The sequence below is a fragment of the Zophobas morio genome, unplaced genomic scaffold (assembly GCF_036711695.1).
Source record: "Zophobas morio isolate AGI-343-1 ecotype UQ-CSIRO unplaced genomic scaffold, CSIRO_AGI_Zmor_V1 ptg000012l, whole genome shotgun sequence".
NCBI lineage: Eukaryota > Metazoa > Arthropoda > Insecta > Coleoptera > Tenebrionidae > Zophobas > Zophobas morio.
The window spans coordinates 7,620,216-7,642,886 of NW_026972117.1; the positions used below are offsets into that span (position 1 = coordinate 7,620,216).

A 22,671-nucleotide genomic window follows, 5' to 3' on the forward strand; every position below is an offset into this window, starting at 1 on the left:
CAAGTGCGGCAAACTTTTCTGCATGCATAATTATATCAGGATCGGCCCGCAAAAATTCCACCTGTACCCGACTCTTACATAAAAACCATCAATAACCTCAATATCGGCATAAAGCACGAATTAGGAAGCCGTGCCTGCACCGCAAAAGCAATTACACTGCCGTCTGCTCGGACATAACATTTTTGCATAAATGTCAGAAAACAAGTTCACGTAGTGTTATCAAATTGATATACGGTCCAGGTTGGACCCTGTATTGCGTGCAATTACTTGTTTGGAACATGGGCAGGGCAGGTGAAAGGACTTGTGTAAGGAATCAGATGAAATTCTGATACATTTCTAAAAGAGATCAGTCGCGGAGAGCATACACATCTCTCTGCAACTTCTGCAGCTTCAGTCTCGGTTTCGACTAGTATCTAGTTGTTAGTGATAGTTCTCTGCTCAGTGTGAAGTGGACTTAAGAGAAATGCTGCTGCTGTCGGTGCAGGTGAGTGTGAATTTAACACAACCTTCACCTTGTATTTGCGGAGCGGATGGGTCGACGTATAATTGCGGTATTGTTTGTAAGACGAAATAATCAGAGAGAAGTTGGCGTTTTTTCGAAAATCGAAAAAATGGAAAATGGTTGGAGTCGGAGGCGCGGGTTTGTAGAAGAAATTGATGTTAGTAAAACTAAAATTAAAAAAAAGTAGAACAGCTGAAATAACATTCGTCGAGTTCTACTTGCATGTGTGTAAAATGTGTCCGATTCGGTGTCCGAAGAATAAAATTACGACGACGTGAAGAGGTAAAATGCGAAATTTACAACAGGAGTTTAATGTGGCACCGGCATTTTTTTTAATTTACATATATTGTAATTACAGTCACATAGTATGCCACATATTTTAATTGGAAAGTAATGACCACTTTTTATTTCAAAAACTTATTAATAAAATTTGGTTGTATCTTTTCGAATCGACAAGAAAATGTGCATATTTTATTTTGACATTACAGCATTTAAATTATCTGTGTTAATTGTGAACACAGGAATTTTTCCAAGAGAATTATTTTGTTACTCAAAGTATATAATATTATTTGCATGCAAGGATTTATGAAGAAGTGTATTTTTAATTTATTTTTTTACGTGATTCAATCAGTTATTGATGGAGGTAAATAATATATAAATTTCTATATAGTTTCTACATTTTTTGTAATCACTGCTAAAAATAAAACATATTAATGAAGCACAAAAAAGATCGAAACTCTGGAAGTACTTGTCAGAAAGTAATAATTTAATAATTTCTTCAGGTGACGCGTCATCAATGTTCTGGAATGAATACATAAACAATTTTGGTTAATTTTCTGTAAATGGTCAAACAATTGTATCAAAATTTTTGAAGAAGCTTGTGTAATCATTAAGATAAACTGCAAAATCTGTTAAAAATATTTACATAGCAGTATTTTGGGATAATGTTACCATGTTAATTTTTTGAAATTATGTTATAGTTAAAATTGTATGCATTGCAAAAATTATTTTGCGGACTCGAACAATTGTCCACCCCGGCTACGCCTCGCTAAAAAATCAAAGTCTTAAATGAAAGTTGTATTCTGGATACGAGTTATATGAATAACTGTTTATGTAATTATGTGGTTTTTATTTGAGGCCATTGCAGTTTTTCTGAACTAGTTATGTCAATTAAATTAAAACATTTTACATTAATACACAAAAAATTGTTTAAATTCCATAGATAACATTAATCATATTTTTTGTTAAAGTACATTTGATAACCAAGTCTAATTGTCTTCAGCAAAAGTTGATGTTTTTGTAAACACTGAACAAATTTTAAAATTAATACAGAAAAATTACGTATCTTGAGTGTTAAATTTAATTTTTTTTAATCCTTGAATAACCGTTTTTGCAGATTTTTTTTCGTAAATTTACTCTCAATGCTTGTTTTAGGAAATAAATGCAATTAAACAGACTTGCAAAAGGACAAAAATAATTTGTCAAAAAATAATCTCTGCTTACTTTTCGTCTTCAAATTTCAAAATTGTTCAACAATTTGATTTTAACTATTCTTAGATATTTATATAATTTTATCATTATATTCTTATGCATATATCATGTAAGTTCAGTGTTCTTTGCTTTTTTAAAAAGTACTGAAAAAGACGTAATATTCAGTAAATACGCGGCATAATATTTTCGTCTACGATCCTGTTTTCAGATATAATTAAATAGAACGCGTATATATTTTTTTAAATTAATTTATTTGTGTTAAAGTAATTTTGATGATGAAGTTCAACTGTCTTCAATAAAAGTCGATGTTTTCATCAGCAGTGAACAAGTTTCAAACTTAATAAAGAAAAATTAGGTATTTTCAATAATCTTTTTTTTATATTGATCTAATTGCTCAAATAATCGTTTACCAATTTGATGACTTTTAAATATATTTACATAAATCTTACAATCTATATCAAATATATCTCGAGATTTTTGAAATTTTAATTCATATTACACTCTAAACATTCTTTTTTTTTTTGTAAAATTGTTTTTTTTTTTTTTTGGTAAATTTAATCTCAATGCTTGTTTTAGGAAATAAATGCAATTAAACAGACTTGCAAAAGGACAATAATAATAATTTGTCAAAAAATAATCTCTACTTACTTTTCGTCCTCAAGTTTCAAAATTATTCTTCAATTTGATTTTAACTATTCTTAGATATTTATATAATTTTATCATTATATTCTTATGCATATATCATGTAAGTTCAGTGTTCTTTGCTTTTTTAAAAAGTACTGAAAAAGACGTAATATTCAGTAAATACGCGGCATAATATTTTCGTCTACGATCCTGTTTTCAGATATAATTAAATAGAACGCGTATATATTTTTTTAAATTAATTTATTTGTGTTAAAGTAATTTTGATGATGAAGTTCAACTGTCTTCAATAAAAGTCGATGTTTTCATCAGCAGTGAACAAGTTTCAAACTTAATAAAGAAAAATTAGGTATTTTCAATAATCTTTTTTTTATATTGATCTAATTGCTCAAATAATCGTTTACCAATTTGATGACTTTTAAATATATTTACATAAATCTTACAATCTATATCAAATATATCTCGAGATTTTTGAAATTTTAATTCATATTACACTCTAAACATTCTTTTTTTTTTGTAAAATTGTTTTTTTTTTTTTTTGGTAAATTTAATCTCAATGCTTGTTTTAGGAAATAAATGCAATTAAACAGACTTGCAAAAGGACAATAATAATAATTTGTCAAAAAATAATCTCTACTTACTTTTCGTCCTCAAGTTTCAAAATTATTCTTCAATTTGATTTTAACTATTCTTAGATATTTATATAATTTTATCATTATATTCGTATGCATATATTTATAAGTTTAGTCTTCTTTGTTTTTTTTAAATATTACTGAAGAAGACGTAATATCCAGTAAATAATCGTCATAATATTTTCGTCTACGATCCTGTTTTCAGATATAATTAAATAGAACGCGTATATATTTTTTTAAATTAATTTATTTGTGTTAAATTAATTGTGATGATGAAGTTCAACTGTTTTCAATAAAAGTCGATGTTTTCATCAGCAGTGAACAAGTTTTAAACTTAATACAGAAAAATTAGGTATTTTCAATAATCTTTTTTTTTATATTGATCTAATTGCTCAAATAATCGTTTTCCAATTTGATGACTTTTAACAAAAATATATTTACATAAATCTTACAATCTATATCAAATATATTATGAGATTCTTGAAATTTTAATTCATATTACACTTTAAACATCCTTTTTTTTGTAAAAATGTTTTTTTTTTTTTGATAAATTAAATCTCAATGCTTGTTTTAGGAAATAAATGCAATTAAACAGACTTGTAAAAGGACAATAATAATTTGTCAAAAAATACTTTCTGCTTACTTTTCGTCCTCAAGTTTCAAAATTATTCAACAATTTGATTTTGACTATTCTTAGATATTTATATAATTTTATCATTATATTCTTATGCATATATCATATAAGTTCAGTGTTCTTTGCTTTTTTAAATATTACTTAAGAAGACGTAATATCCAGTAAATAATGGTCAATATATTTTCGTCTACGATCCTGTTTTCAGATATAATTAAATTGAACGCGTATATATTTTTTTAAATTAATTTATTTGTGTTAAAGTAATTTTGATGATGAAGTTCAATTGTCTTCAATAAAAGTCGATGTTTTCATCAGCAGTGAACAAGTTTTAAACTTAATACAGAAAAATTAGGTATTTTCAATAATCTTTTTTTATATTGATCTAATTGCTCAAATAATCGTTTGCCAAATTGATGACTTTTAACAAAAATATATTTACATAAATCTTACAATCTATATCAAATATATTATGAGATTCTTGTAATTTGTCAAAAAATACTCTCTGCTTACTTTTCGTCCTCAAGTTTCAAAATTATTCAACAATTTGATTTTGACCATTCTTAGATATTTATATAATTTTATATTATATTCTTACGCATATATCATGTAAGTTCAGTGTTCTTTGCTTTTTTAAATATTACTGAAGAAGACGTAATATCCAGTAAATAATCGTCAATATATTTTCGTCTACGATCCTGTTTTCAGAGATAATTAAATAGAACGCGTATATATTTTTTTAAATTAATTTATTTGTGTTAAAGTAATTTTGATGATGAAGTTCAACTGTCTTCAATAAAAGTCGATGTTTTCATCAGCAGTGAACAAATTTTAAACTTAATACAGAAAAATTAGGTATTTTCAATAGTATTTTTTTATATTGATCTAATTGCTCAAATAATCGTTTGCCAAATTGATGACTTTTAACAAAAATATATTTACATAAATCTTACAGTCTATATCAAATATATTACGAGTTTATGGAAATTTTAATTAAAATTATACTTTAAGCATCCTTTTTTTTGCAAACTTGTTTTTTTTTTTGGTAAATTTAATCTCAATGCTTGTTTTAGGAAATAAATGTAATTAAACAGACTTGCAAAAAGACAATAATAATTTGTCAAAAAATAATCTCTGCTTACTTTTCGTCCTCAAGTTTCAAAATTATTCAACAATTTGATTTTTACTATTCTTAGATATTTATATAATTCTATTATTATATTCTTATGCATATATCATATAAGTTCAATGTTCTTTGCTTTTTTAAATATTACTGAAGAAGACGTAATATACAGTAAAAAATCGTCAATATATTTTCGTCTACGATCCTGTTTTCGGATATAATTAAATAGAACACGTATATATTTTCTTAAATTAATTTATTCGTGTTAAAGTAATTTTGATAATGAAGTTCAACTCTCTTCAATAAAAGTCGATGTTTTCGTCGAGAATGAACAAGTTTTAAAATTAATACACAAAAATTACGTATTTTCAAAAATCAAAAATAATATAGATCTTTTTTTAGAATTTTATTTCGGTAAATTTGCTGTCGATGCTTATTTTAGGAGATAAATGAAATTAAACTGACTTGCAAAAAAACAATAATAATTTGTCAAAAATTAATCTCTGCTTACTTTCAAAATGATTCAACATAATCAATTAACAAAAATTAAATTACAATATCCAAATTAATTACAAAACTAATTAAATTAAAATAATTACAGCAATATATAACAATACTGCCGTATTACATTTAAGGAGAGATATCCCAAACAACATTCTATTCTCCATCCTTTCTCCTCGAACGTTATCAAATTTATCTAAACCACCAACGGGCTAAGAAATTAAAGCGACAAAAAATAAGAGTACTTTTACATAACAAACTAATTGCTTATTCTTTCGAATGTGTAAATACTCTTAACCAGTATTACAACAATCAGAGCACGACTTTAACATAACTCGATTCACCGAGATTTATTTTTTTTAACCATCATCTGCATTCTTGGTCATGCCACTGCCTGCTACCATCGAGAATTTTTCTGCAATTTAGTAGCACTTCCGCGTGACTCTAGAACGGTCGAGAATATTAACCAAGTGACCAAGTTTATTTTTAATTTTCATGCAATAAATTTTGACAAAGAAATAAGCAAAATCGAAAAAACAGTGAAAGGGAAAGTCCATCAACAAGATTTACATTCTCCTATAACTTTAATTAACACGACTAATTAATAATTATCGATGAATAAAACCTCAAAGCTGAAAAAATCGCAACCCAAAGATCACAATCAGAGAAACCCAAATCGCCTACACCGAATTTGGAGCACCGTAAGGTTAGTTACGACTAATTAAAAAATTCCAGCTGCAATTACAACAATTTAAGTACTTAAGTTAATAATTGCCATTTCAAAATTCGTGCTTACTGACATTATCACACCAAATTCTGGTATTTCTTGTGTCCAGTGCCCCAGATCCCACCCATCGCAAGGTTTATCAACTATCACCACACTCCACCCATGAAAATGTAGCAGTTTCTTCTGACATTTAGATAAAATAAAGCGTTGCACAAGAAAACTAGAGAAAAGTGCAGTTTTTACGGACGATTTCCCAACTGGCTCACGCACGAAAGTAAAAGTTCAAGGTGACGGCCATCGCGTGAAAAACTAATCTTGTTTTTCTTGTTTGAAGAGTTCGCTGTTCTAGATTTCGGTTTATTTCGAAAAATTTACATTTTGATTGGAACTTAACCTATCTTAACGCGAAAAGGATTCGTCTTAGATTTCTTATTTTTTATGTAATGGGTCTGCAGTTTTGGATTAAGTGAGGTTTGGTTTTTTAATTTTCCAAATTCCAAAATAAAGGTTCCAGTGTTAGAGAGATATGAGGATTGAACAACTTTCTGAAGTGAATGTGTGAAGTGTGACGTGCCCTATTTTTTTATCAATGGAATATGAACAATTTTGTTAGTCGCAAGTGAAGGGTAATTTGGTGCCTCATTGTGGTTTGAAGTCGCCATAAATCACTTTTAGAGTTATGCAATGTACGACTTTCGACCAGATAACTCTTAAGTGATTTTTGTGAATATTTCCTAAATAGCCATTAACATATTTTTAAAATGTGGAGATTGAAACTTTCTTAACGCTTGCTAAAAATAGACAAATTATATTAGCTTAGTTAACAACAGCGACCGAAGCAAAATTTCCTACATAAAATTTAAAGAAACCTGTACAGTTTCCTTGTAAATATGTCAAAAGTGTTTATAAACTTTCAAAAATAAAACAACCGTTTTTTGTTTAAATTGGAAAGAAGAATATAAAGAAAAATAATAAAAATTGAATTAATGAGAACCTTAAAAACATTTTATCTTTTAGCTGTCCAAGAATTGCTTTTTACACGTCGTTTATTTTCATAACTTGACGTTCCGCCAATTAAAAACATGATTTTTAATTATACATAATATCTGTAATTTTTATCCGCCGCAGTAATTTGAGCTTCTAGAGCTTTAATCGATGTACAAAATTAATTTGTATGGAAATTCATCAACCTTACAAAGTAAAATTTGTTTTCGATAAAATTGTATTTATAGATTGATATCCCATTTATTACATATTTTCTGAAAGTGTCCTGTCGTTGTAATACAGAATGTCCCAAAATCTAATGATAGAAGATTAAAAAAAAGTTTTCAAATAGTTTGGAAACTCATTTAGATTTTCAGGCTAAAATTATTGTCAGTTTCAGTATAATTTTTTAAAATTGAGGCAAGGGGAGACTCTGGATACAAAAGATGTGAAAGACGTAGGGCGTAGTTTAATAATGTTTTGATAAATGCCACTGTTATTGATACAAATTGACGTTTAACTAATCAAACTACGCACTACGTCTTTCACATCTTTTGTTTCTAGATTCTCCCCTTATATCCAATTTAAAAAATCAGAAGATAGGATATTCCGTTTAAAAGTTACACACGAAAATTTGATCCTTTTGAACGCACAAAATATTGATATACAGGGTGATCAAAAAAGGTTTTGAAAAACTCGAAAAATAAGTTAAAAAATCCCTACATTCTTGAAAATATTAAACATCAAATTTAAGTTAAATAATTAGTGACGATTTTTGAAATTTAACTAAATACTTCCATGAAGATTTTGGGCCGCAGAAGTCACTTCTGGCTGGGGCTAGTACTAAAAATTAAAAACACTTAAAAATCAAAAACTTGCAAATTGAAAAATTCGATACATGAGAAATCGGAAAATCAAAAACTGCAATAACGAAAAATTGAAAAAAAAAATCTTATAAAATCGAATTCAAAATTCCAGTTTTAATTTTTTTTAGTTTTTAGATTTTTCAACTTTTGAATATTTCATTGTTTTGAATTTTTTCATGTTTAATTTTTCAAGTTCTCAAGTTAAAATTTTTCCTTTTCACGATTTGTCATTTTTCAATTTTTTAACTAAAATTTTGAAAAATCTAGCTAGTACTTGTCAACATGAGACTGATTCTAGAAAATGACATATCCTCTAAGAAAATCAGGGAGGGTGGGCGGGGGGCTAGTACTTACCTAGATAAGACTGATTTTGGCAGATGACTTATTCTTCTAAGAAAATAAAGGCTAAATCAAAAACTGACAAATTGAAAAATTGGATAAATGAGAAATCGGAAAATTGTACAGCTGTTTAATCGGAAAATCAAAAACTGAAATATCGAAAAATTGAAAAAAGAAAACCAAATCTTATAAAATCGAATTCAAAATTCCAGTTTTCATTTTTTTTGGTTTTTAGATTTTTCAACTTTTGAATATTTCATTTGATACATTGACATTTTGCAGTTCTTAATTCCAATCTTTTGATTTTTCAAGTTTTAACTTTACAATTTTGGATTTTTTTCATTTTTATGTTCTCAAATTAAAATTTATTCGTACCGAAATTTCGAAAAATCGAAAAATCCAAAAATTGAAAATTAGAAACAAAATTTTCTGATGTTTTAAAGTTACGGTAAACATGGCAATCGCTGATCAAAGTTACTTTTTACTCCCTTCCAAAAAGTCGATCACAAAAAATCAAAATTCGAAAATTTTTGAATTTTTTTTTAAGTTAACTTTTATTTATTTTTGTGTTATTGTTAATTTATATGTCCTTCTGCATCTTTTTGTTTCAATTACCATTAATTGTATGTATCATAAGGGGTATCCCGTTGAATAAATAAATAAAAATAAAATTTTAAAAATAAACATCTATTTTCACGATATTTTTAAAAATCAAATATTTGAGAAATAGGAAAACTGCCAAAATTGTAAAATTAAAAAATCGAAAGCTTTTTCAGTTGCCCAGAGAAATAAAAAATCGAAACACAGGTCAAAAAATTGAAAATTTAAAAAGCGAGAAATTGAAAAATTCGAAAGTTAAAAATCGAAAAACTGAATCATTTAGTAGTACTTGCTACCATAAGACTGATTTTTGCAAATGACATATCTTTTAATAAAATAAGGGTGGGTGGGCGGGGCTAGTACTTGTTAAAATAAGACTGATTTTGGCAGATGATCCACTCTTTTAAGAAAATTTGGTTCCCGAAATTTTTAACCGTTTTTTCGAATTCTTCACAACTTTCTTAACAACGTACAATCGAACCTATCGGTACTTTTTTTTCACCCTTTATAAAAAAATTAGCAACACGAACTAAATTAAAATCGACTTCTAAAGAAAATTAGTTCAATCACAAGTTTAGAGTGCCTTCTAGTAGGCAATGAAATTTATTTTTAAAATAAAGATGTTGGCAACATTTCTTTGGTTCGACAAATAAAAGTAATGCACTATAATTATTTTAAAAATAAATTTCATGCCAGGGAAGCCACAATTTACAAATTGAATCACCCTGTATAATTAAGTTGTACTAATAAAAGCATTTATTTTGAAAACCCTAATAGATCTGTGTACGTTCCGTCAGACTGTGTCGAAAAATTTGTAATCAGATTATTGAGACATCCTGTATATTATTATGTAGTTGTTAAATTACTTTGATAACATCTATAACATTTTTGATATATTTTTTAATTCATTGTTAAATATGAGATAACTCGATGTGATTTTTTAATTATAACTTATAAAGAAAAAAAAATGTCCAAAATTACTTAAACAGAACGTTCCTCGCCCATGAAGCACATCCAAACACAGTTATTAAATAATAAAAGTAAACTCCCCAAAATTTCTATTTTTGTGATAAGCCCCTTAAATAAAAATAAAAATAGGGATAAAGAAGATTGTGTAAGAGGGTATAATAAACAGATAAATTTTCCTGTTCTAACTTTATTTACTTGGTTTTTTTTAAATATCCAATTTTATATTCCGGATCATTTTAATTATTTTTACGACCAGTTTCTTCAGCAGTTTACGGAATAAAACTTTTTTTTTTCAAGATTGTAATAGTTTTTAATTCTTGTTTTTATGAAGGCCTGAAGATGCCTAGTTACTAGATGAAACTAGTCGTAAAAAATAAAGAAAAAGGTCCTGAATATAGAGTTAATTACGAGTAAAATTATTATCAAAGGAACAAGTGAATAGATCAGTTTTGATTAGCGATTTACTATGTTTACAATAACCTTCATACGTTTAAAGATCTCAGAAATTGTAAAATGTTGACGCATAATTTAGGTATTTAAAGTAGAAAATAATAAAGGATTAAAAAATTCAAGTATAGAAACATATTATATATTTTATAAAATTTAAACAGGATTTATCTACGAAAATTTTGAATAAGTTTTTTTTAATAATATTAATATTAACTATGTAAAGTATGATTTTTTCAACTTAATCCATAATTGTAAGAATTTACAAATTTTATACCAAATTTCTAGTGTTACTAGAAATTGTTATTTTTTTCATTTTGGATTTTTTTTAACTGTTTTTTATTTGTGATTCTTAAATTATAACTTGTAAAAAAAGTCTAAAGTTATTTAGATAAAGCGTTCTGATCTTCGAACGAAAATGGATTTTTTTAAACAATAAATTATATTTGAAACAGTATTTTTTGTGATAAACACCTATAACTTGAACGAACTAACAATAGGGACAGAGAAGCTTGCTTTGCGTATGTTTCAAGTGAATTTTTCTTGTCAAAATTTTAGGATGACGTCACCAAATTTTTGGAGGGTTTAAACAGATAAATTTTATCATTCATCAAATTTGAAACTCTGTATATATGTCCGTGATTTTTTAAATATTTTTTTATGATGACCATCTTCAGGCGATTATAATAACAGCCCACAAATAGATAAGAAGAGCACAGTTACAACAAAATACAAAAAATTCTGAATACAGAGTTTCACATAAAAATACTTCTTCTACGCTTTTACAATTTCCAAAATTTAGGACGTCCATATTTCAGACTTGTTTTATTTAAAAAAAAGTAGACTCTTTTGTACACTTAGGGTGGTCCTCCCTTTATGGTTTATAAATTTTAAAATTTTTGAATAAACTGACTTTAAAACACAGCCTGAATAAAAAACAAAATGATTTCTAAAAATATGGAAAAATCCCCAAAAAATCCGTCAAAAATAATGTCACTCCACGAGCATTCCCAATTAAAAAATTGCATCACCCAACCCACGCTCCATTGCAGAACCGTGCCAAGGCACTCAAGTTCAAGTTCAAAGAGCTAATCGCAACCTTCACTTCACCCGAGTACCTTCTATCACACCGAGCTAAAAAGAAAGACGTGTTTTTGTGAAAAAATGAAAGTACGACTTCACTTTTAAGATGATGAGCGAGTTAAAAACCATCACTCATAGACTCGCACGTTCACTCGACTTGGCGCATTGTGTCTGTAGTACCTCGCCGTAAATTCCACGCAAACTAATCAGCAATTTTCTCAATCTTGGCTAATCGATTTCAATTAGCGCAGATGAACTTATTTCTTGCAAATTAGTGTTTATCTTTCCAGTTCATTTATATTCAGTTAATGTTACGCGTTATTTGTAGGCCAGTGGGAGTACTTTCATTCGGATCACATGACGCCTAAGCCAGAATCTGTTAAATTAATTTGTGATAAATTAGCGTAATCCGAGCGAGAAAGTCGCACGTGAACCCCAAAAGTAGTGGCATTTTAGAGGTTTGTTTACACGGTTGGTAAGTAGTACCAGAGGCGCGCAAAAACGTCTTGATGGTTAGCTGTCGTAACTAAAGCCACAGAATGCTAATTAATTAGTCGTTAACCGCCATCAAAAGCTCACCTAAAGAGGTCTGCGGTGCATCCGGTACCACATGCAAATCAGTACCCGTTGAAACATAGGTGTTTATCTAGGTTGTCCTAGTGCACATGATCACAATAATTAAACCAAGCGATTCACATAACTGCGGACTTCCGGACACCTAATTGGTTGAGAACGAAATTCGGGAAAAATCGAACTCGGCAAAAAATCTTTAGAAAACGCGTATTTTGGGTATAATTACCGCAGTACCAAAACTTAATTAACGGAATTAGATGGATGCACGGCTGGTGTTTTTTCGGTTATTTATGTTTTCGTTTCAACTAATGATATTAAAAAGTGTGTTGATATCATGTAACCTACATCGGTACTGCTGGTGGGAAGTGTGCTTAATTGTGGGGACGGCTATAAAATGAAAAGTGAACTTTGTCAGACTTTCGATGTGTGAAAAAATCTGAACAATGACGGTCTGCTTACATGGTTAATTACAAGTAGTGAAAATGTTGTTCAAGTTGGACTGGAATTTAACGTTGTCGTTGTTAAGATGAAAGTAAAATATACAACAAATCCGAAGAAATCGCTTGATGATCAATAAAATTTTATTTGCCGGTTGGCTTCGTTTGCTTAAATTAACATCCAAATGCGTTTGAATGGAAGGCGCCGACGTCAAAAGCCCCGACAAAAACGCTTTATGATTTTTCTTTTTTTGATTTCTTGATAAATGACGACTGAACTCGCCGACAAAATATTTGTTGCGGTTTCTCTGCACAAAAATTCGTTCCAGAATTCCCACATTTTATTGTTCTGTGCTGAGTTGTTAAAAATTTATTTCAGTAGAAAACAGTCATTTAGTAGTCCATGAAATAAAGATGTTAAGTATATTCTTAACATCATTTTCATACTGTGCGCGTGGGCAGAAGGCGTAGTCTACGACTCACTTGTTTAAATTCCATATGAATGTTAAATGAATTTGGTAACACCTTATCAATGACATTGCGTTTAAGAAAGCTGTTAAGAATCAAGTTCAAGTCTCGTAATCACGTTAATTATAATTAAGTTAATGCTAATTAAGCGTAAGTCGCATTAATTAGCCTTTACTAGACGAATGTTGTTTGACCATAAATAAACGCACTAACATTGACCCCCAAAATCTGATTTATTAATAGAACTATTTCGACAGAGTTGACATTAAAAAAACTCAAGCTCTAGTTTTTATATTCGTGGTAACGCTCTTGTTTTTCCAGGTTACGTCAATATTGATATTAACGTTTCTACATGCAAATGCAGAGGCTCCTCCGGGATACGTCAAGCCTGCAGAACCTGCGGACAAAGTAAGTGAACACAATTTGTTAAATTAGTAACGCTAAATTTCCTGTCCTTATCTTGATGAATTAGCCAATTAATTATAATAATTTTCATTCACACGATCAATGCTTAAGCACCGATTATAATAAATCATAAATAAACAAGAACTCTGAAAACGGATGTTGTGGATTATCAATCACTCCAGTAAGTAGCATCGACCTCGTTGCCGTTTTTTGAAATTCCGCAAGAAATGGTTGAAGTTTGATAAATGAGGTTCATTTCGTTTTGGTGCTAATATCCTTCGGATTTTTCCTTCAGAAAAGTTGATCGAAAGCCTACAAGTTTTAGTTATTCGTGGACATTCGTTTTTAGCACTTTCTTTGCAAGTTCGTGTAGGTTATAGATGCACTGGTGTTAGATACACTTTCATCGTCTGCTAGTGGACAGATGTGTATTATGGTGTTTATGTAGCGTAGTGTAATAAATTAATTTCACTCACGACAACACTTTTTCTTCTAGAACCCTCCCAAATACGAATATGGCTACAACATAGACGACAAAGGAACATCGCATGGAAAACTCGAAACCCGAGATGGAATATACGCTCTTGGAAGGTATAACAATGAAGACACTTTTCGCGTCATCATAATTACATATCAGTAACACGGTTTCTCTTGAAGTTGTTACCTTTCGAGATAATGACTTCTTTATTAAAACGTGGTTGACATGACAAAGCATAAGTAAATAATGACAGCAATTACAGCACGTATCTTATTTGCTAAATTGCAAGCTGCGTGTGTGCTCCATTTTATTTTCATTGCATTAGAATCACCTGCGGTTGTCCGAGAATCCTCTTGTTTTACCACATTTCTAGATTAGCCGCAAGCTCTAACAATTTCGCTCTATTAGCCAAGTTGGCCTCAGATGATACAAATTAGAAACGTAAGTCACTGATTTCTGCAATAAACCCATTTAAGCATCTTCGAAAACTTTACTTTTTACCTTTCACACAACCGGGTATCCACTCAACTAGAAATAATTGTTCATCGGAACATTGCTAGTCGCCACTCCAGAAAAACCCTATCAGCTTCATCTCCACACTAATTTATCTTTATTTGATTTTCTCTTCACTATCAACATCCGCTGCTTAATTGATTAAAAATTGTCTAATTATAGGTACTACGTACAAGGCATCGACTCCACCCACAACGTCCAATACTACGCCGACGATTGGGGTTACCATCCTTTCATTGAATACAGCAATGTGGGACCACACAGTAGAACAAGAACTCAACTGTTATTAGGTGTAGAGGCTGTAAAAGCTTTGGCGTCCAACAAGGTACTTATTACTTGTACCCTCTAGCAATTCGTCCGACGTTTCTAATTTGCGTTCTTTTCAAGTTCACTCCGCACTCTGTACAACCTAAACAACACGTCACCCAAACCATCACCAGCAAACTGTCCACCAGAGACGGAAAAACAGCTCCAGCCCCACAAAAGCAACCACTTCAAATCGTTGTCGAACAACAACAACCTCAACAAGTTGTGGTAGAGCAACCGCAAGTCGTCGTTCAACAGCAACAAGTTGAACAACCTCAACACATCGTGGTGCAACAACCACAAGAAATCGTCGTGCAACAACCGCAACAAATCACGGTACAACAACCCCAGCAAATCACGGTACAACAACCCCAACAAACCCAGCAGATCTCCCAAATCCAACAGAGCCAACTGCAGTCGCAACAGATCGCATCCGACCAGTCCGACTCCATCGTGGTTGAAGCCAGCGGTAGACAATCTCAGCAAAATTTGATTCAGGAAAGCGCTCAACAACAACAGTTTGGTCAAGGGAGCGTCCAGCAAAGACTGGCGCAGCCTCAAGTCGAACAAATTTTGCTCAGACAGGAGATTTCACACCAACAGGTTCCCAATGTAGAGCCAAGATTGGCTCAACCTCAGCTCGAACAAGTGCAACTAGGACAAGAAATTTCGCACCAAGTTCAACAACAGGATTTGTCGCAGTTGAATCTTCAACAAATTTCTCGGCAGCAACAGGATTTGTCTCAACCACAAAGTCTTGCTCTTCAGGGTAACCTGATTCAAGATAGCGGTAAATCGATTCAAGATAACTTGGTTATCAGCCAGCAGTCGTCTGGAATTGAGGGTGAATTGCTTCAACGAAGCAACCAGCAACAGCTGATCCAACAATCTCAAGTCAGTCTTGGTGGTTTCGGCTCTAGGCTCAATCTTTTGGGGAGGAGGAGACCTACGTACAACGTGCAAATTCAAGACTCTCCTCATATACTTATCGAAAATACAAGGAATTTAGTTTCGGGACAAGACGTGTTGAACATTAATGGAGCAGCTGACCAGAAGATTGAAACTAATATTGAGACGAGCACTGCTAGAGCAATCGCAGCTGATCAGAACCTTGTGGAAGTTAGTACTGCAAGAAGCTTGATCAACGAACCTATTATAGTTCCCGAGTTTGACGAAAAGATCCTTTCAAGTACCGAAAACTATTTGAATTTGGGACAAGGTAGAGAACAGATTTATTCTACCACTGCCAACACTGTAGAAACCGTTTCTACGAAATCTTATAGTGTGACCGAACCTTCCGCTCTTTTGGTCACTCCCAGACCAATTAGTACCAACTTTTTGGCACCTATTACAGCCGGAATTCAACTACAAGGTAACGAAAACAGCAGAATTCAGTTGCAACAGGCCGAAAATAGCCAAAACGTAGCCACAAGCATCCAATTACAAAGCGTTGAAAGCAACCAGAAACTCCAAAGTAGTGGCCAAAGCAACAACGTTGTTGTTGAAGTTCAAAAAAGTTTGCCGTTCTACTTAGGGAAATTCGAATATGAACAGAATCCTAGTGCTTTAGGTTCGATTGAACAAGTGTCCACAAGACAGAGTCAATCCGGAAACTTGCAAGAGAAAGCCGTCGAAAATATTGAATTAGGTAAAACGCTTCTAGCTTTCCCGGAACAAAAATCTGAACAACGTGACTCTGTTCAATTCCGTCAACAATTAGAACAGCAGCAACAATTAGGACAGCAACAACAGCTAAAACAACAGCAACAGTTAGAACAGCAGTTCCAGCAACAATTAGAACAACAACAACAATTGCAGCAACAATTACAGCAACAACTAGAACAAAGTGACAGTGCTCAATTCCGTCAACAATTAGAACAACAACAACAACAACAACAACAGTTAGAACAAGGTGACAATGTCCAATTCCGTCAACAATTAGGACAACAGCAGCAATTAGAACAAGGCGAGAGTGTTCAATTCCGTCAACAGTTAGAACAACAACAGTTAGAACAAGGTGACAATGTCCAATTCCGTCAACAATTAGGACAACAGCAGCAATTAGAACAAGGCGACAGTGTCCAATTCCGTCAACAATTAGGACAACAACAAAGCGGCGAGATCCAATTGGAACAACTGCAACAAGCATATCAACAGCAAGTAGGCGGAGGCGCACAGTTGCGACAACAACAACTTCCCGAATCCTCACTCAAAGAAAACTTTATCGAAATCGACCAGCAACAAGCACAAGGAATCCAACACCAAGTTACCATACAACAAGTCAGTAGTACTCCTTCCCCGCTTATAATTGAAAAGGTTGTCGAAAGAAAAGTACCATACCCTGTCGTACAAACAAAAATTGTAGAAAAACCTGTACAAGTAACGAAAATAGTCAAAGAGCCTTATCCCGTCGGAGTACCAGTGCATGTTCCAGTGCAAGTACCGGTAGCTGTGGAAAGACGTGTACCTTATCCAGTACAAGTGGAAAAAATCGTTGAAAAACCTGTCAAAGTAACCGAGTTTGTTGAGAAACGTATCCACGTTCCTCAGCCCTACCCAGTTGAGAAAATCGTTGAGAAACAAGTACATGTTCCCGTGGAAGTCACCAAGTACGTTGATAGGCCATATCCGGTGCAAGTACCTGTAGCTCAACCATACCCTGTGGACAGAGTTGTGGAAAAAATCGTGAAACAACCGTACCCGGTCACCGTTAAAGTACCAGTTGAAGTGAAAGTACCCTATCCTGTTGAGAAAATCGTCGAGAAAAAAGTGCCGGTACCACAGTACATAGAGAAACAAGTACCGGTTGACAGAATCGTCGAAAAACACGTACCACATTATATCGACAGACCGTATCCCGTGGGAATCGAAGTCCCTGTACCTGTAGCCCAAGTTTACGCTGTAACGTTGGGTAAAACCGTCCAACCGGCTCCTTTAAGCACTCTTTCCGCACCACAACTGGTACAACCATCCCAGAGATACGGCGTGGCTGTTAAAACTATCAACGATTACCAACAGCAAGGACCACAGAAGTTACAAGGGTTGCAGCTGCAAAGACAGCAAGGGCTACAATTCCAAGGCCAACAATTCCAAGGACAACAATTACAAGGACAGCTCCAAGTAGACCAGAGACAGCAAGGGCTGCAACTCCAAGAACAGCAACTACAAGGCCAACTCCAAATAGACCAGACTTTCCTCCAAAGTAGTACTCGTTCGAATCAGTACCTATCTCCACAACCCCAATTACAAGAAAACAACGGTTACCTGCCCCCAGCGCACAACTGTGATCAACACAACAGTTTTAGTAGCAAAAACGTGTACTACACCATCCAACCAGACGACTATATAGGTTTGTCTCCACCTAGACTGCAAGACGCTGACCAGAACTCCCCCATCAAGTACAGAAATGCCCGTTCCAACTTCAACTCCAACTTGAGGGTGGAATATGGGTTCAAACCCCCACTAAGACCATCCCAGGAGATCGACGAGAACGGGAAGCCTGTTATCCGGGAACAACCATAGTGGTCTTCGTTTCAGTGATATTTGAATGCCATGGATGTATATTTTTCGTTTTAGCATTAACAGAGTTCATTTCTAGGGAAGGTTTTCATCATCGTACACGTTTTGCTTTTTGGTTACCGTTTACTAGACGTTCCTCAGGGTAGTCTACAGCTTTCTTCTCATTCATCGTTCTTTCATTGGATTTCATGTCTCATGTGTCATTTATTTTAGTCCTACAAAAATGTAGTATTTATTATTTTAATGCTAGTGTTTAGGTATTTAATTGTTTTTAGTCAACAGTCTGTTTTAGTTTTAAGAACTGCTGCTGAATATACTGAGTGTGATTTTAACGTGTATTGTGTACGTTAAATGATGAAGTGTATATATCTGAATATAAATAAAAATGAGTTTAATCTTGTATCCAATGGTTTTATTTTAAAATTATCTTGTAAAGTCATGTGCAGGATCCTTTGGTACAAGCAAATCTGTGAAACAAACTGAAAGTTTCGTTTTTGAAAAATGAAGTACCATGATCGTTGTTACGAACCAAATGATGTAATCAGTTTTTTCTTCTAAATTGGAGCTTATATTAAATGTATAATTAATCTTACGACAACGGACCAAATTGTTACGTATTTTATTTACATTGTTGCATATAGGCAACCAACAATACACACAAGCACAAATAGGTAAATACCACGGAGCTAGATAAGGACAAACGACTGTCAATGCCAACGGCGTTAAAGATTTGGATACATTTACTTTCCGTTATTTTTGGCGCGACCGCTAGAGGCGCCACTGAACACAGACCCTGGTTTAATATGGAAGCTTAAGAAAATTTGATTTTTTTTTTTTTAATTAATGTACCTCGAAAGGATAAAATGCTGCATCAGGCGTAAAAGTTGTCTGGTTTGCGAAAAACAAAAGAAAAAGGAGATGAAAAAATACTTATAGGAGGGGATTTTAACGCAACACTGGGCGATAAGGGGACAAGAATAATAGATAAAGGAAAGGGAGGGAAAAGAGGATCAAAAGACAAATTAAATAACAAAGAAAGGAAAATATTGTGGAAGAAGGAGATGAAGAAGGAGAATGGACGTAATTAGGGGGTAGGAGCTAGGGGAGAATCAATTATAGACTATGGGATTGCCAACGAAGAGGCGTGTGAAGAAATAGAGACCACATGCCACTAGAAATAAAAATCAAAGGAAAAGAACAAGAGTACGAAAAACAAGAGAGAAGGACCGAAAGAAAAAAAATAGGAAAAAGAATGTGGGATGAAGAGGGAATTCAAAGATATAGAAGTAGATTAGAAAAAAATAAATTCGAAGTAAAAGAAAATATAGAAGCTATGATAGCAGAACTGATCAACTTAATTGAAGAACTAACGGAAAAAACAAGATATATATATGGCAAGGGAGGAATAATGGATGAAACGGAAAATATAGTGAGTTGATGGGAAAAGCAAGCGAAGAATTAAGAAAATGGAAGAATAACAGGGGAAGGAAAGAAGAGTACTTAAAGGCTAGAGAGAATTGTAGGAGAAAATGTGAAGAAGGAAAACGAAAAAAACGAGGAGAAGAAGAAGAAGAGAAGACAATAAAGTCCCTGAAAACAGAAGAAAAAGTATGGAGATATATAAACAAGGAACGGAGAAAGAAGACTAAAGTCGGTAGGAAAATCAAAATACATGAATGGAAAAGACACTTTATGGAATCACTGGGAGGTTGTGAAGAAAAATGCTGCAATAAATAAAGGAATCACAACGACGGAAGAAATGTGGACAGGTTCGGAAATAACAGAAGATGAAATAGGAAGACAGATTGAAAAGAGGAAAGACACCAGGAGGGAATGGAATCCAGAACGAAGCGTGGATCTTCTGGACAGGAGTGAAAGAAAGGATATGGGAAGTGTAGATGGAGTTTGGAAGGGAAAAGGGTTTTCTCGGCAGTGGAAAGAAGGTATAATAATCCCATTATTTAAAAAGGGGAAAAAAAGTGATGTGAAGAACTACCGAGGGATCACCCTGCTCAATACTGCGTACAAGATATACGCAATGATAATAGATGAGAGGTTATGAAAGATTATGGAAGCAAGGGGTATGTTACCAGACGGTCAGGCAGGGTTCACGAAAGGAAGAGGTACTATGGACAATGTGTACATCCTGCGGCATTTAGTGGGAAGAGAAATAAGGAAAGAGGGTGGACGAATGTAGGCATTGTTCATAGATTTCGAAGCAGCGTTTGATAGCGTGAATAGGGAGAAGACGTGGGAGTATTTGAAGAGAAAGGGAGTAGATGCGTACCTGGTAACGAAAATGAAAGAAATATATGAAGAAACAGTACGTAAGAAGAGAGTGAATGGAATAGAGAGAGAGAGTTTTTATACAAATAGAGGAGTGAGACAGGGATGCTCACTCAGCCCCGCATTGTTTGCAACTTATCAAAGAAATATATATGAAATGTTCAGAAAAGCACAGACAGCAATAACTCAGATAGATCATAAAGTGATAGGAATAGTATGGGGAACAGGAGAGAGAAAATTTGGACATGGTTATAAAAGAATGATGATGTTTGATAGTTTGATCTAAAGTGTATTTATGTACGGAGCTGAGATTTGGAGATGGAGGGAATATGAAGAAACAGAGAGAGTGCAAGAAAAATACTTAAAATGGACATTGGGATTGAAAAAGTATACGCCTAGAGAAAAGAAACAAAAATGAAGAAAATGAGAGTGGAAGCGGGTAAAAGGGCGGCTGAATTTGAAGAGAAGTTTAGTGAGAGAGGTGATTGTAAAATATTGCAAGAATGTTGGAAAGAAATAAGAAAGGAAGGGGGAAAACATGTTTTGAACGAAAGAGACAAGTATTATGAAGAAATAGAGAGAATGAGAGAAATGGGAAGGTGTTTGAAAGAAGAACTGAGTGTAACTACCCATTCACAATGGACATAAGGCATAACAAGTACATAAAGCTTACATAAATACATAAAGTTGAAACGATGGAAAACGTGTACCCCTGTTCACAGTGGACGAACGTAATTCTTATGCTTATGAACGTTTTATGTAATTCTTGTGTGCGTACACAAAGTTGAAATAAGTTCAATTTTGTGCACGAATTATGTCAAAATTATGTTAAAATCTAGGGACTTTTGAATGCTGCTATTGAATTCCCTTTGACAGTTGGCACTTGGCACTTCACACCTTTGATTATTCTTAATATATATAAATCTCGTGTCACAATGTTGGTCCTCAATGGACTCCTAAACCACTTAACCGATTATAATAAAATTCGCACACCATGTGCAGTTCGATCCAACTTGAGAGATAGGATAGTTTAAATCTCAAATTATAGTCGCAATCTTAATTTATTGCTAATTATTTGTCTGCTATTATTTGACAGTCACAATTATCTGTTAACTCCAAATGATTCTAACAGATGTCGATACCTTTCGACTGGGTTTCTAATATTTAAACGATTAAATTATTATTGTCAGTCAAATGCCACCGAAAAAATCTAACCTCAACAACGCGAGCAGCAAAGGGTCACGACGCAAACGTGTTGAAAGAGCTCAGCAATTACCAGAACAAATCGAAACAAGAAATGCAGCTGAAAGAATCAGGACTGCAGAAAGTCGTGCACAAGATTCTCAAGAACAGCGTGACGAACGTCGGCAACAGAATATTACGAGAACAAGAGCGGCACGAGAACGAAACATAGCTACAGTACGAGTACTAGATCGACAAAGGCAACGGATCAGCCGCTCATTAACACGTGCATCATTCGTTCGGCTTGCCTTTGAATATGCACCAGATATTAACTACTCAGCGCATTCAAAAATTGCTATCGGTGGAATGGATAAAGTATGTCAATATTGTCAGGCATTGAAATTTCGGAATGAAGCAGCCGGCATGTGCTGCGCATCAGGAAAAGTTGTGCTGTCACCTCTACCCGCTCCGCCGGAGCCTTTATTATCTCTTCTTACTGGCAATTCAGATGATTCCAAATTATTTTTGCGTAAGATACGCAAATTTAATTCTTGCTTCCAAATGACGTCATTTGGGGCAACTAAAATTTGCGATCGTGCATCCGATGGACGTAATTTTGAAACTACATTCAAAATTCAAGGCCAGGTGTACCATAAAATCGGATCACTGATGCCAATGCCTGATAACAATCCGAAATTTCTTCAAATTTATTTTATGGGCGTTTGTGAAGAGCGCGTGACGACTCGGTGCCTGTATAATTTTATTGAACAAGCAGAGGAAAGAGCAATTGTGATATTATTGGAAAATTTTTTAGAAGATCACAATCAACTAATTCAATTGATCAAAAGAGTTTCGCCACGACTGCAAAATGACAATTATCAAATCGTCATAAAAGCCGACAAAGTACCATTAGGTGAACATGCTGGTAGATTCAACGCTCCAACTGTTGATGAGGTTGCTGTTATCA

The 22,671-nt window shown here is 33.1% G+C and overlaps 1 protein-coding gene across 1 annotated transcript; it reads left to right on the plus strand.

Annotated features, from left to right (window-relative positions):
* The first annotated feature begins 358 nt into the window (after positions 1-358).
* Positions 359-18,588, plus strand: LOC135127720 (putative uncharacterized protein DDB_G0271606). The gene is made up of 5 exons (XM_064054287.1): positions 359-484; positions 13,337-13,423; positions 13,917-14,011; positions 14,574-14,736; positions 14,799-18,588. Exons 1-5 carry the CDS (start codon positions 464-466, stop codon positions 18,237-18,239), a joined length of 3,807 nt encoding a protein of 1,268 aa, XP_063910357.1. The 5' UTR covers positions 359-463; the 3' UTR covers positions 18,240-18,588.
* Positions 18,589-22,671: the final 4,083 nt, after the last annotated feature.

Bases quoted from the DNA above. Each gene is read 5' to 3' on its own strand.
- LOC135127720 (XM_064054287.1), top strand. From the start codon at position 464: ATGCTGCTGCTGTCGGTGCAG. The intron at 485-13,336 runs GTGAGTGTGAAT...TTGTTTTTCCAG, and splicing joins TGCTGCTGCTGTCGGTGCAG to GTTACGTCAATATTGATATT. The intron at 14,737-14,798 runs GTACTTATTACT...GTTCTTTTCAAG, and splicing joins AAGCTTTGGCGTCCAACAAG to TTCACTCCGCACTCTGTACA.